Below are 14,979 nucleotides of genomic sequence, written 5' to 3'. Positions count from 1 at the left end.
AGGAGCAAGATGAGATTGGGAAGGACTTTCTTTCTCTTGTCCTCTTTCACAATTCACAGTTAGTTTAACACCCAACCCAGCTTGTTCAAATGGCTTATGGATCTTCAGGTAGACAGTGGACACTGAATGCTACATGGCTCCCTGGCATTCCGTATAACTGACTACCTTCACAGTCCAATGGTGGCTCAGTAAGGCACCTATTCCCCTTGATTCGTGGACATGAAAACTGAGGCTCAAAAAGTTGGGTGACCTCCTACCATTCATAATGAATAATAGCAAATGATAGGCCTTCAGCAGAAAGTCCTTTCCCATGTTAGGACCCAGGACCAGAGCTCATGATTCCTTTTAAGCATTTGGGATAACAGGGGTAAAAGGTCTTGCTAACAATTAAGGAGGCCTGCAGGGTGGGTAGGGGAGGGTTTGCACTGGCTAGTGGACAGACTATGATCTAGTGATTCCAAAATGGGGTTGACTATACCTTAAGTTAGTGCCAGGCCAGAGTTAACAATTCGCACACCTGCTTGGCTTGGCCTCTTGTCAGAGAACTTAATTTTGAAAGCATTCTTGTCTGCCTGCCAGAGATAGATGCAGTCTCAAGGCTTTATTCCTGCATGTTCTTTGCCACTGTGGGAATGGGTTTCCTCTGGTGTTGGTACTGGACTACTTCTGCACATTACCCCTGTAACTATCCCTTTCTGAATGATCTCGCTGGTTGGTGTTGCTCTTTGAGGACCAAGTAGTCCACCTAGTACTGGACTGGATCCTTGTCCCTGATAGGTTAGGGTGACAAGATGTCAGCCACTTTGCATTTAGTGGTAGCCAAGACAAACCTGCCTCACAGCCAGGCAGTTGAAATCTTAAAGTTAGTTCTGGAAACCTTGGTAGGCCTGTAAGAAGCCCCACCTGAGAGGAGCAGCAGCTCTGAGCTTTGAATTTACTGTTGAGACTTCAGAGCCTTTGAGGAGTTCTTAGACAGTTCGTAGGCCTGTGTCTGTTAAGTGTGGGAAAGCTGTGGTCCTTACAACACTGTTAATAACTAACAGAAAATAACCCCATCCCCTAGGAACCCTGGCCCCTCCATCTTCCCGTGTGAGATCTACACCTATCAGTTCCACCTGAGTGAGGCAGATTCTGTGACATCTCTGTTACTTCAGAAACACCAGCTTAGCAACAGAGAACCAGTTAGTTATACAGAAGTTGCCCAAGCCCATGGTCTCACAGCATCTTTTGGTGTCCATATCAAGCAGCTATAGCAAGTGCCTCCTATTTTTTATGCTGGCTACTCTGCTTGGAACCCTACAAACCCATATCATGCATGCCACCCTGGCCTGACACAACCCTCCTATTCTGGGGTCTGAAGTCCTCTAGCCAGATACAGTGCTTTCAGACCAAGAAGCAGCAATAGCCCCGAGGGCTGTGGCTATCCAGATCTTCCTGCAGCAGTCTGGCTGTGCAAGACACCTTGGCTGCACTTCAGCAGCTGCTTAGCTTAACTGCTCTCACAGTCCGCCTCCTTCCCTAGGCCTCTGTAGGCCAGCAGGCTAACCCACACCAGTCTTTTAACAGTTCTGAGCGTGGAAGCAGAGCGCCCAGAAGCCCTCCTAAATCCTGGCTGCCTGCCCTTGGCCTCTTAACTTCCTTGAGGAAAAGCCCTCTCAAGGTAGATTGTAGTGATCCCTAAAAAGAGAATTTTCTGGGAGGAACCTTTATCACGTCCCCTTAGCTCCTCGCCACTCTTTCAGAACAAGTCATGCCATTCTGAGGGAGTAAGATGTCCCTAGGAGAGCACACCTCAGGTTTGGTGAGAAGGTTGGTCCTCCCAGCAGGTTTAAATCAGCTCTCAGACCTCAGGTAGGCAGCCCAAGCCTTTTGCCTAATCCTGCCACAGTGTCTCCTCAGGCTATGGGGTGATCATGGGTTTTTCTCTTCAGCCATTACCTTGGGATTTTGCTGCTTTAAATCTTTAGATAACTTTGATTTATCATGATTTGAATTTTAAAAGCAGTCTTTTTCTGTTCATTCATTTCCCAGCCTTGTTTTCTTTCAGGTCTTGCCCTCTCCACCCTCTGCTGTGTCACTGTGGCGTTCGCGCCATCTCCACCTGCTTCGCTTCCATCTCAGCTCCGTCGTCTCAGCCGCAGACCACCTGATGAGGCCGCTGGCCTTTCACATGAAATCAACTGCTTTGTTTTGTTTTGATTTTGATTCCTTTTAATGTTAGCAGAAACTGTTAATTCACGGGCCTTTATCTTGCTAAATTTTGAGCACCCCATGTGGGGCACAGTGTGCGTAGAGGTGGTGGTTGATGTTTTTTGTGTCTGACTCAGGGAGGTTACCTCGGTACCAAGCAGTATGAGTCCAGTGGTGGGGCAGGGCCAGTGCAGGCCCAGTGTGGAAGGGTTCTGTTGCTGCTCCAGCCCACCGTGAAGGGGGGGTACAAATGGAGCTCAAGTAGACTGAATCTGTACCCAAAGTTGTATCAGTACTTTGCGAAGGGTGCCTCACATGCCAGCAGGAAGGCTAGCACTGGAGCCCAGTGAGGTAGGCCAGGTGTGCAAGGTGACTACAGGACCCCCTACTGGACTTGAGACCTAGCCCACCTTGGAAACAGGGAGACTCTGGTTTAGCAGCTTCATATCCTCTTTTGTAGGAGGTCCCAGGTAATTGAGAAATTTGAGGCCTTGGACATTGAAAAGGCAGAGCACATGGAAACCAACATGCTGATTATGACCACTCCATCAAGTGACACTCGTCAGGGCCGCAGTGAGAAACGGGCCATCCCTAGAAAGCGGGTGAGCTCCAGTGTGGGCTAAGTGGGGCCTTTGGCAGCATGGCTTGGGTCTGGGGAACACACTGTCCTACATGCTCTGAGTCCTATACTTTACCAGGGACATATTTATTCTGGGCCTCCACTCTTCGTTCTCCTCCAGTTAGCCTCTTGAGCACCAGCCTGTCTTCCTCATCTCTCCCTCCTGCAGCATCAGCCTTCTGTGCCACAGGATGCTTCAGTGAGTTTTAGATCCCAGGTGCAACTAGCACAGTTTCTTCCCACTGAGGCCACAGGAACAAAGCCAAATATGACACCTTTCCTTGTTTTGTTTTTGGAATGACAAGTGTACCCTCATTCTCTGCTTGGCCCGCAAGGTCCATCAGACCTCAGCAGACCTCCTCCTCCCAGACTCCTCCAGCTTCTTGCCCACCTGCCTCTTCTGTGGCCTGCTGTACCCAAGTCCTTCTTTACAGTTCTTTGTTGCTCACGAAATGCCTGCTCTCTTCTTCTATAACCTGAGAAGCTGCAAAATTGGGTAGAGCCAGGACATTGATGACCAGAAAAGGCTGCTCCACTGACCCAAGTATGCCAGGACATGGGTCATCCCAGAATCTGCTGTGGGGCCTAGACAGAGTACTGTCCCACTCAAGGAGGGATGAACTACCCAACATGTTGCCCCTATGCCTACCCAAACTGTCCTGGGCCATACTGATGGGTGGCTGCTCTCTGCCACAGGACTTTGCCAGTGAAGCCCCCACAGCTCCTCTCTCAGATGCTTGTCCCCTGTCTCCACACCGAAGAGCCAAGTCATTGGACAGGAGGTCCACAGAATCCTCCATGACGGTGAGCCCAGGCTTCGTGCCAAGTTCTCTGGAGATCTGTGCCACTACCACTGCTGCTTCTGGCCACTCTGGGCCACTGTCCATTTATGTCTATATGTTCACACCGGTCCTCCCTCTGTGCCACCCTCATGCCTGTGAGTGCCCCACTGGTCTGCAACCCATTGGAAACTGACCATTCTTCCCCTCCTGGGCCCAACAGGACTGGGAGCCGTGTGGCACCCTGAGTAGCACATGGAAGTCTCTGTGCACAGGAGGCTGCTGGGCCAATTCAGATGTGAAGCCCAAGCTTGACTTCTGCTGTCCTGCTTTTGGTGTTTGTTTTTGTTGGCACTTTGGAACAGGAGCAACACTGTACTGACAATTTGTCCCATTTGAGAGTATGTACAGGAATGAAGCTGCAGACAAAGTTCGGCCTGGTTTCTCAACAGTCTACAGCCTCCCTGGAGACAAGGCACACTCACCAGCTCTCATTCCCCAGGCAGAGCAGTTTCTTTGTCAACTCAGCTGGTAGCCACTTCTCCTGGCAACTACCAGAGGCCCAGGGAGAAAAGACCCACAGGGACCAACCTCCACCATTCCCTGAGGCAGGCACAACAGCAGTGACAACCACAGCAGAAAGTTTAAGAGTCTCTCATAGATCCGCAGCTCAGCAGGGGAAGCCAGAAAGACAGTGAGCAGGCCTGCATCCCAAGTCTCATGAAGCAGCAACAACTGTGCACACCAAAAAGGGATCTCCTTTTGTACAGGTCTCTGTCCTGGGGCATCCTAAATTGTCTCCATTTCTGTTGATACTTCAAACAATTCTTGTAGAAGGAAGTCTTATGAAGCATGGGTTACAGCAAGGCTCCACAGAGGGATGCCTCATCTACCGTGGTCTGTTGGGGCAAGGCAGGAGTCTACTATGGCCTCTCCACAATGGAGCAGGAACTCCCAGGATGCCTGTCCTTATTGTTGTCATTTCTCTGGATCACTCCCTGTCCTTGGAGTAGTAAGAGACATCAAAGCCAGTTTCTGATCAGGACAGCTGTGGAAGACCTAAGCGCTGGGGACCACAGAAGGGGTGGCTGGGGTCTTCAAAGCCTTGCCTTCCAGGTGTACTATGTAGCAGATGAGAACCAGTCCCCAGCAGAATGCAGGCTGCTCCTAAGTAGAGCCAGCACCCACTCAGGTCTGCTGGTAGACCCTGACCTACCTTCCTGTATAGGGAATAAGACTGAACTTTCTCCTGGTAGAAGAGCAGCCTGAAAGTTGGACAAGGTTGCTGCTACTGTTTTCTCCACCCCAGGCATGGTCTGCCTCTCAGGCTTCTGGCCTTCAGTCCTTCTGCAGCCTCCGCGGGAGCTTTTGGATTCCCCTTTCAGCTGTTACTGCAGGTGTCCCCCTGTACATTTGGTGCATGGGAACTCTCCATTGGGGCCTGTTCTTTGCCCCAAGGCAGGATGCACACAAGCCCTGGATAAGCTGGAATAGAGATCTCAGAGCAACCAGGCAGCCTGTGTTCCTGTGCCTAAGTTAAATGAGGCTGTACTCTCTCTCCTTGTCCCTCAACTCCCTTCTCAGGGACATAGGCCTCTGGGCAGCAATGTTGGGGCAAAAGAGTGGGCAGGCTTATCTGGTAGGTGGTAAAAACTGTTTCTGGTGCTGCTTCATCTAGATGAAAACAACCCAGTTGGACATGGTTTGTCCATCACTGGGGACCCGTGGTGGTTTCCCTTGAGCTGTTCTTTTTTCTTCCTCAGCCTGACCTACTGAATTTCAAGAAAGGCTGGCTAACCAAGCAGTATGAGGATGGCCAGGTGAGTATGTGTGTGTGTGTGTGTGTAAGTGCTGAGGCCTGGAGGACTGGGGAACAGGTGTAAGTCCCAACTTGTCTTGTCCCTGGCAGGGTCTTTGAGCCTTGATTCATGTCCTTGGCCTACGAACATCCTACAGTACTAGCTCCTAAAAGTTCTTAAGAGTCTAGGTTTCCCCAGAGGCAAGACCAACCAGTGTATGGCTTTGGGCTGGCTTGAGTATCCATTCAAGACAGCCGTATGGGCAATCACATAGGGCTGCAAAATCCTTGTGTTTGAAAAAAAACAGCTCAGTTTTAGGGGTGCCATTAGCCCCTGAGAATTGTGAATATTATCAAGTCCAAACAAGAAGAGTCATTTGTAAGCCCCACTTTGACCTGGAGCATATTAGGTCCTTGCCTTAGAGGCCCATAAAAACCCCTCTACTATCTTAGCTCCTTTTTGCCTTTGGAGACTATGCCAAAGCATCCCCTCTTTCTCCTTTTTCCATCATATCAAATGCCCTTGGCTTTGCCTGAAGACTCAAGTTCCCTTCCTCAGAGTGAAGATTGGGACTTTAGCAGGTTAGTTTGTACCTGCTGACACAGTGGGGCTCACACATCTGGTCTATCAGCCAAGTGGTGTGCCTCTCAGCACCCTTTTCACAGCCACCTTTCTGTGTGATAGACCCAGCAGAAAACTGTCTGCAGGCTCTGAAGTTAGGATGAAGGACTGCACAGCACCAGTCACCTACTACACCCTGGGCTCAGAGCTGGCCGAGGCCCACAATTCTCCACTGCCTCATTGTTGGAGTGCATCTTAACCAGGGCCTCCCTGAGGTCATGAGTGCATGGCTGCCTGCCAGAACAGTCATTTGTTTGTTGCCTGCTTTACCTGTGCTCTCCAGAATGCCTAGATTTAGCTGGGGTCAAAGAGGAGCAGTAGGTATGTTGCAGAATAGTTGGATGTTTATTTTTCTCTCCTTTAGTGGAAGAAACACTGGTTTGTCCTGGCCGATCAGAGCCTGAGATACTACAGGGATTCCGTGGCTGAGGAGGTGAGAAAACTGCAAGACAAAACTGGTATCTAAACGTACAGGGCTAAAATGTATCTGAAAAGGTGGCCTATTGCCTCGGGTGTCAGAGTCTCAGTGCACACAGTTGATCCAGCTTTGATAGCAGAACTTTTTCCCACTATAGGCATTGTGGTCATCCTCTGAGGCCTTGAATTGGTTTTCTTGGTATAATGGCTTTTGGTCAGTCTCTTTTCTGTATTCTTTCAAGAACAATGAAGTGGAACTGGAGTGATGGCTCAGCTATTAGGAGAATTTGTTTTTGTAAAGGACCTGGGTTGGTTTCCAGCACTTACATAGTGGGTCACAGCCATCTGTAACTCCAGTTCTAGGGATCTGATGCCTTCTTCTGACCTTCACAGGCTTCAGGTGCACATGTTATACACTGGCATACACGCATGCAAATAAATACTCATTATAAATCCAAAGATTTGAACTAAAACAATTAAATTAGTACTCAGGGTGAACTCAGGTCTAGTTTTGTCTTTGCTTTTTAGCAAAAGGGTTGTGGTGAATTCAGTCACTGGACAAATTAACTTAGATCTTGTTCTACCTTGTTGTGGTAGAAAAACTTACATTAAAATATATTTTTTGTGTGTGTTAGGGCATAGGGGAAAACACTGTGCCATGGGACATTAGTGGATGCCATAGGACAACTTGTGGGAGTCAGTTCTCTCCTTCTACCATGTTGGTCCTAGGGATGGACTTGGCAGGAGGCGCTTTTATCTGATGAGTCATTTCCTTACCACCCCTGGAACAACTAGAAGGGGTGCTTTTCTTTACCTACCAAAAAGTCTTTTGAACAACCTGACAAATCTGTGTTCTGATTTTTCCCTGCTAACTTCATCTGGTATCCTTCAGAATCACCCATCCATCTTCAAGAATCTCACAATTGCCATGCTATGCTTGTATAATAGAAAAAGGAAAAGAATCTTTTGGGCTGGTTTGTGTATTTAAATTCTTATTATTAGCCTCCATGGCCTAAAGAGGAAGGCTGTTGGTAAGCTAAGCAGATCCAGATTGTAGACATGGTAAGCTTTGAGCAAAGGGTAACTAGTACTCTAAACTGCATGGTTTGGGGTGGGGGGTGGTTTGGTTTGGTTTGGTTTCTCGAGACAGGGTTTCTCTGGGAAGTCCTGACTGTCCTCACTATAGAATAGAGTGGCTTTGAACTCACAGAGATCCGCCTGACTCTGCCTCCCAAGTGCTGGGCTTAAAACTTTATGTTGTCAGATGCTGCTTGTTCATTTCCCTGCCGCCCAGACTCCAGAAATAATCACACAGAAATCTGTATTAATTACAATATTGTTTGGCCAATAGCTTAAGCATCTTTCTAGCTAGCTGTTATATTTTAAATTAACACATTCCTATTATTTTATATTTTACCACAAGGGTCATGGCCTACCGGCAAGGTTCCAACTAGCAGCTGGCATCTTTTTCCTCTGGCAGCTCCATGGCCTCTCATTGACTCTGCCTACTCTCTCCTCTTTCTGCTAGGAACTCCCACCTTGCCCTATTCTGCTAAGCCACTGGCCAAAACAGCTTCATTCATTAACCAATAAAAGCAAAGCATAGACAGGACTTCCCACACCAACTTTGTTTTTATTGTGCCCAGATGTGCTGCAGCATAGATAATAGAGGTCAACTTGTAGGATTTAGTTCTGTCCTACCAAGTAGATTCAGGCTTTGAACTCAGGTCATCAGGCTTGGTCCATAAGCACCTTTACCTGCCGAAATACCAGCCTCTAGAGTAGGATGTGTTGTGAGAGTCAGTACTGTGCTACTAACATAACACCGATTACACAGAAGCAGAATTACATAAAACAACCAATGCCTTGGCAATAGGCCAAAGTCAAATTGTACCTGGCCTGTATTATTACTTTACAGTCAGTGATGTTTAAAAACAACAAAATAGGCCATTTATTTGGCTATTTATTTATGACTTTATATATAAGTATATATTTGGGTTTTGTTGTTAGTTTTTTGATTTGTATTTGTTTGTTTTGATTTTTCGAGACAGGGTTTCTCTGTATAACTATCCTAGCTGTTCTGGAACTTGCTTTGTAGACCAAGCTGGCCTTGAACTCACAGAGATTCGCTTGCCTCTGCCTCCTAAATGCTGGGATTAAAGGCATGTGCCACCACTGCCCAGCTATATTTGGTTTTTTACATTTTTATTATTATTTTATTTTTGTTTTTTCAAGACAGGGTTTTCTGTGTATAGTCCTGGCTATCCTGGAACTCACTCTGTAGACCAGGCTGATCTGGAACTCACAGAGATCCTCCTGCCTCTGCCTTCCAAGTGCTGGATTAAAGATGTGTGCTTGATATTTTTAAGTTGCAACCTTTGAATGCCTCATCTCTCTTTAGTATTCTTTTTTAACTTTTGTTATTTTGAGAGAGAGAGAGAGAGAGAGAGAGAGAGAGAGAGAGAGAGAGAGAGAGAGAGAGAGAGAGATCTGTGTGGGGTACACACATGCCACAGCTCTCATGTAGACGTCATAGGATAACTGTGAAGTCAGCTCTTTCCTGCTCTAAATCTGGAGATGGAACTTGGACCATCAGGCTTGTGTGGGAAGCACCTTTATTGAGCATCCCTTGCTATCCTGTTTTTATTGTTTTTTAAATGGGAAGTGTCTGTCAGTCACTCAACTGCTTGCCAAACCTTTCGGAAGCATATCTGTACAATTAACCACTTATTTGTAGAAACAGCTGACAGATAAGCTCTGATCACTTGATTTTGATGGTTTGGCAGGCATTTTCATGAAACTAGACCAGGAATTTATCCCTTCAAGGACAGTTTGTTGCCAATTATGAATAGAGTTTGAGCTTTCAATAAAAAAAAAAAAAAAAAACAATTGGGCTGGAGAGATGGGTCAACAGTTAAGAGAACTTGCTGCTCTTGCAGAGGACTACATGGGGTTCACAACTGCTTATACCTATAGTTCCACGGGATCCAGTGCTACTTACTGGTGGGTACTACTCACCTATAGTGTAGTCTCTGCCACTCAAGACACTGATGCAGGGAGGTCACATGACCCAAGAATTTGAGACCAGCCTAGGCAGTGTACAGAGTCCCAGTATCAAGAAAAGAAAGTGAGAATTGTGGCAGGTTCATATTCATAATCTCAACAGCTTCTCTTTATCTGCAAGCTCTGCTGATGAAATAAACAGTGATTTAACATTTTGCTTCTGCAAATGTTAGGTTTCTGTCCTGCCCAGTTTCTGCAGTCGTTAAGTCTCAAAGAAACACACAGAGGTCTACATTAATCATAAACTGATTGGCCTAGTAGCTCAGACTTCTTATTAACTCTTATAAGTTATATTAGCCCATAATTCTTGTCTTTGTCAACCATGTGGCTTGGAACCTTTTTCGGCAAGGCAGCCACATCTTGCTTGCTCTGTGTCTGGGTGATGACTGCTGAGAGACTATTTCCTCTTCCCAGAATTCTCACTGCTCCGCCTCTACTTCCTGCCTGGCTACTAGCCAATCAACGTTTATTTAAAATACAAATGACAGGGTACAGACCATTGTCCCACAGCAATTTGAAAGCTATGTATAGCTTAATATTTTCTGTGACCAATATTTAATGTTACAGAACATGCTTGGCAAAAGAGATGTTGAAAGGGTAGAACTATGGGTTTCAGAGTTAACAGCACAGAATATTCACTGATAGGACTGCAGATTCCACATTGCAGTTAAACTTTGAGATGTGACTTCATTGTGAAAGACCAGCTAGTTCCTTGAAAATTCTTCCTGTCCCATCTGTTAGACCACTTGTCCTCACTCATGCTAGCCAGAATAAACACAGAAAGCTGAGTGGAGACGCACACTAGTCCAGCATCAGGTGTGTGGGAGACCTGCAGAGATGAACATTGCCACTCTGACCAGGGGTTCTTAGTCATACCTTGATTTTTCAATCTTATTTTAATGTTATCATGAAAGGGGTTTAATAGGTAGCTCAAACTAACTTGAAACACACAGTTCTCCTCCCCAGCCTCCCAATGCTCAAATTGTGGATGTGGACCACCACCCTCAACTTCTATTAAGGTTTTCCTTAAGTGAATACATAATGCTTAAAATCTCTAATTTTTGATACAGAAAATATCAATAGGTGAGTTCCACTTACACAAAAGTGTGTTTTAGCTTACTTTTTGCTGTAATAAACACCATGGCCTACAGCAGTTTAGGGAGGAGAGGGTTTATTATGTTACGGTCTATAGTCCATCACAAAGGGAAGTTGGGTTAGAAACTGGAGGTAGGAACTGAAGCAGAGACTGGAAAAACATTGCTGATTGGCTTGCTCTCTGGCTTACTCTGCTTGTTTGTTTTTGTTTTTTGGTTTTGGGTTTTTTTGTTGTTGTTGTTGTTGGTGGTGGTGGTGGTGGTGGTGGTGGTGGTGGTGGTGGTGGTGGCTGGTTGGGTTTTTTTATACTTGTTTTCCAAGATCACCTTCAGGGGTCAAAATGACCATAGTGGACTAGGCCATTCCACACCAATCAAGAAAATATTCCACAAACTTGCCTATAAGCATGAGGAAATACCTTAATTAAGGTTCTCTCTTCTAGATGAGATGACTTGGTTTATGTCAAGTTGACAGAAATCCAGCCAGCACAGAGGATCTTCTTACTTTTTAAGCATGTAAAAGAATTTTAATGATGGATATTTAGGGAACACTAGTGTGGAATTTCTTTGGCCAGACACATGGGGAAATGGTGGTACAGATATCCCAAGGGAGGAAACTTGGATCTGGCAGTTGTAGGACAATTGGCTAAGGACTAGCCCTGTAAGACATTCAGTGGAAGACATCACTCACAGAAATGTGACAATTTGGGCATCCTCTCTTCCTGAATTTCTCCCTACCCTTTTTCTCTGCAGGCAGCTGACCTAGATGGAGAAATTGACTTGTCCACCTGTTATGATGTCACCGAGTATCCAGTCCAGAGAAACTATGGCTTTCAGATTCATGTGAGTGTGAGGATGGATAGAGTTGACCAGCAGGGTTATATCTTAACATGTGTGGTGAGCATTCAGTCTTTCCTGTTAGCGTGATGTCTCTATCCTGTGGCTACTGACCTATACCCCTGATACGTGGTATGGCAAAAAAAAAAAAAAAAAAAAAAAAAAATAGGTTTCTTCATCTTTCTTTCCAAGGTTTTTGAAAGGCTTTGCTCCAGAAATTGCTCTTTTTCTTTTATTTTTAATGTTGGAGTATAGGGCCACTAGAAGGATAAAGAGTATGGGGAGTAAAAGATTAAGGGCTGCCTAGAATCAGGTTAAGGAATTTCTAGGACATTTGCTCTCTACAGTGAGGCTTCACACTTGTTACAGTCAACTGGGTTATTCTCCTTTTATTTGGTATCCATCTCTAAGCCTAGGCTTATGGTTGGTGTTTGTTCTTTCTGATGCAGGAGTCTGCTCTTCACATCATCTTAGCACTGTCACTACCAAGGGGGGGTCCTAGGCTGACCACAAAAGTTCTTTCTAGTCATCCAGAATTCTGGGCTTGTAAGACAAAGCCAGCCCATCCTTTGGGGCAAGCCTTTGTATTCCCTCACCAAAACCTTTGAAGCAATGGCAGGTAGAACAGGCTCTAGGATTTGACTTCTAGCTCAAGACTAGAAGTCTGGTGGGTTCACTGGGGCAAAGATCTTTATGGTTTGGGTACTCAACTTATTGCTGACTTAAAGGCTGTCTCAAACCCACCAAAGTTGGGACCAATACACACCCCTAAAGGCCAGGAGGAGCCTAGCACTCATTCCTGGGCAGCTTGACCATGACTCTACTGCATGTACTGGGTATCTGGGGAAGGATCCATAGCGGTTCCCATGGCCTGGCTCTTTGCTGTCCAACTGCAGTGTTCTGTTCCTATTCTCTTTGGAGGAGATAGAACATTTCTGGAGTCTGAATGTTGAGATGAACCTCTTATCCAATGAGAATCCTGACTCTTTCCCCATCTTCATTTTGATTACCAGATATCTCAAGACAATACTTGCACAGTCTGAGAACTCTGCTTTCTCCCCACATTAGCTGGGACCAGTGGTGGGCCTGGTTTCCTACCCTGAAGGTTCAGAAGAGTGTGCCAATGCAGAGGCTAGGTGATGGGTAGAACCTGAGAATGTTTGTCAGGGCAAATACTGTCCTAAGGTGTGGAAAGCACTGCCTGTTGTGGACACCAGAAATGTGCCTTAGCTAGTAAACTAAGTATGGGAGAATTTGCATGAGGGAAGGGGGCAGTTAGAAGGAAGACCAAGAGGAGGTTGTAGTTGTGTGGTGAGCAAGGAAGGAAGGAGGGGCTGAAGATGCCAAGGAGGAACTTCGAGTGAGATAAGACCTGAGAGCTCCTGAAACCCATAGTGTGTTGGAGGGTTCCATATACACTACTCACAGACTTCACAGTAGAGATGGATCCTCTGCAGTCCTAGCCAGTAGAGGGTTTGGGGAAGTGGTGGGTCTTTTGAGAACCTGACACTAAGAAAGCTCACCAGCAAATCTGAGGCCAGACCCTAAAAGCACCTGCATCAAGGGTTGAATGGGCTAGCTAAGAATGTGAATGGAGCCCCATGCTGCTGTGTACACCATGGTTGTATTGCGTGAAGGGGAGTGAGCCAGGTGTGTGGCAGCCCACCATGGAGGGAGAGATTGGGTCACAGCACAATGGCCCGCCCATGTCGTTTTTGGTATTACAACCCATGCCCATTCCATTACCTGCCCCCAACTGGTATTGGTTTCATTTTCCTACTAGCTGATTTGCTGGTATGCTACTGACAGTTTCAGATTCCTTTTTCCTATCTGCTTGCAGTGTCCCCACTGTGAACAGATTCATCCGACCCCTGTCCAGCCAGTGATGCCCTGTCCCTCCATCACCTTTCCTCTGCCACTTCCTTGATTCTCATCACCTAGATGGTGACAGGAATGGTGTGGCACATCTTGCTGCCCTTTTAGAGCAGATAGAGACCCCAGGCAGTCCCTTTGTCACATTGTACACCTATATTGTGGCTGCAGGATGCTGGGCCTGGCCACCATGCTCCCTGTTCCCAGCTAGTTCTGTGTTCTTGTCCCTAGGGCTAGCAGAGCTTCTTGAGGAAAGGGGCACATGTGATCATCTATCTGTCTGCAGGCTGCTGCTATTGCATGATAGGAGCCAGTGTTTGTGTACTGCCTTGTCTAGGGGACACTCAGCTCATCACTGTCCCAGAGTGTGGTCCTATTAGTCTTCCTGTCTCAAGCAGGTCATATATAGCACTCGTAGGAACGTCACCTATTCTAGCTCTTTTTCCTGTGGTATGACCACTGATGGTTAGTATTTTTTGTGTAGACCAAGAAGGGTGAGTTCACCCTGTCAGCCATGACATCTGGCATACGACGGAACTGGATCCAGACCATTATGAAACATGTGCTTCCAGCATCTGTCCCAGATGTGACCAGGTAAGATGGAGGTCTTGCTAATTGCCATTCCCTGATGCCTGAGCCCAGCTATACCACAACATGAATTTCTTTCCTCCTGGCTCGTTGTCCACTAGTTACGTTTGTCCCCTGTGATTCTTTGTTTTCTGCCTCTCCTGGCCTGCTGGCCTGGTCAGCCGCACAGGTCACCCTCATGCCTATCCTCAGCATGGACGTCTTTGTCAACAGGGTTCAGCCCTCAGGATGGGTTCAGATTCCAATATGGGCCTTTCTCTGGTAGGGTTCCCTGGCTGGGTGGGAGCAGCCTGGACTGCTCCTAAGTTTTGCACTGTAGTTTTGTACTTCCTCGAGAGTCCTTTTACCTCACTCCTGCATCTGTTTTTTGTGTAATCATGAGAAACTTCTGAGACTGTAGGTCTAAAGCCCACATTTGAAAACTCTGTTCTCTCCTGTGTTTACATGCTGTAGTGTATATTCCTCAGAACATGCTACATGCCTCCTCTTCTTGCTCTGAAGATTCCAGCTCTACCCATGTTCGTCTTCAGGACAGCAGAGATGCTCTATGTGTGCCAAGTTTTACTCTCTCCTTTATCCAGGTTTCATCTTGAATACCTTGCATCTCTCTTGGTTCATGTTGCTGCCAAGTGTAGTTTTGGTATCAGAGGTTTGGGTGTATGGTGGTTAAAGGGTGCTGGCCTGTAGCAGCATTAGCTATACCTATTCTTGCCTCAGACTTTTGCCACATTCTGGCTGGTTCTATTTCTTTTTGAATAAGAAGGAAAGGAAACCTGAACTCTTTTCCTCAGCCCCCTTTCCTACATCTGTTATATGTTCATTTCTTCACTTGTTGGCAATATGTACTGATTTTTGCTTTTATAGGACTAGATCCTGAAGACCTGCTTTTATATAGGAAATAGTCCTCTGCCATCTCTCAAGAACTGTGCTAGGAAGCTGGAGAGATGGTTCAATAGCTAAGAGCACTGGCTGTTCTTTCAGAGGACCGGGTTCAATTCCCAACACTTACATGGTAGCTCAGTTCCAGGACATCCAGCACCCTATTCTGGCCTCCACAGGCAGTGCATGCAGATGATGCATGGACGTACATGCAGGCATAA

General features: G+C 46.4%; 1 protein-coding gene across 3 annotated transcripts in view; it reads left to right on the top strand.

Moving 5' to 3' along the window:
- Positions 1-14,979, top strand: part of LOC119811120 (myosin phosphatase Rho interacting protein) — a 136,708-nt gene that overhangs the window by 91,195 nt on the left and 30,534 nt on the right. For all 3 annotated transcript variants that reach the window (XM_038324694.1, XM_038324692.1, XM_038324693.1), the window contains exons 8-13: positions 2,651-2,792; positions 3,506-3,613; positions 5,352-5,408; positions 6,373-6,441; positions 11,336-11,425; positions 13,776-13,885. In XM_038324694.1, coding sequence (XP_038180622.1) covers positions 2,651-2,792; positions 3,506-3,613; positions 5,352-5,408; positions 6,373-6,441; positions 11,336-11,425; positions 13,776-13,885 — 576 coding nt within the window. The remainder of the gene's footprint in view (positions 1-2,650; positions 2,793-3,505; positions 3,614-5,351; positions 5,409-6,372; positions 6,442-11,335; positions 11,426-13,775; positions 13,886-14,979) is intronic.

Source organism: Arvicola amphibius, chromosome 4 (assembly GCF_903992535.2).
Source record: "Arvicola amphibius chromosome 4, mArvAmp1.2, whole genome shotgun sequence".
Taxonomy (NCBI): Eukaryota; Metazoa; Chordata; class Mammalia; order Rodentia; family Cricetidae; genus Arvicola; species Arvicola amphibius.
This window is presented reverse-complemented; position numbering and strand designations above follow the sequence as displayed.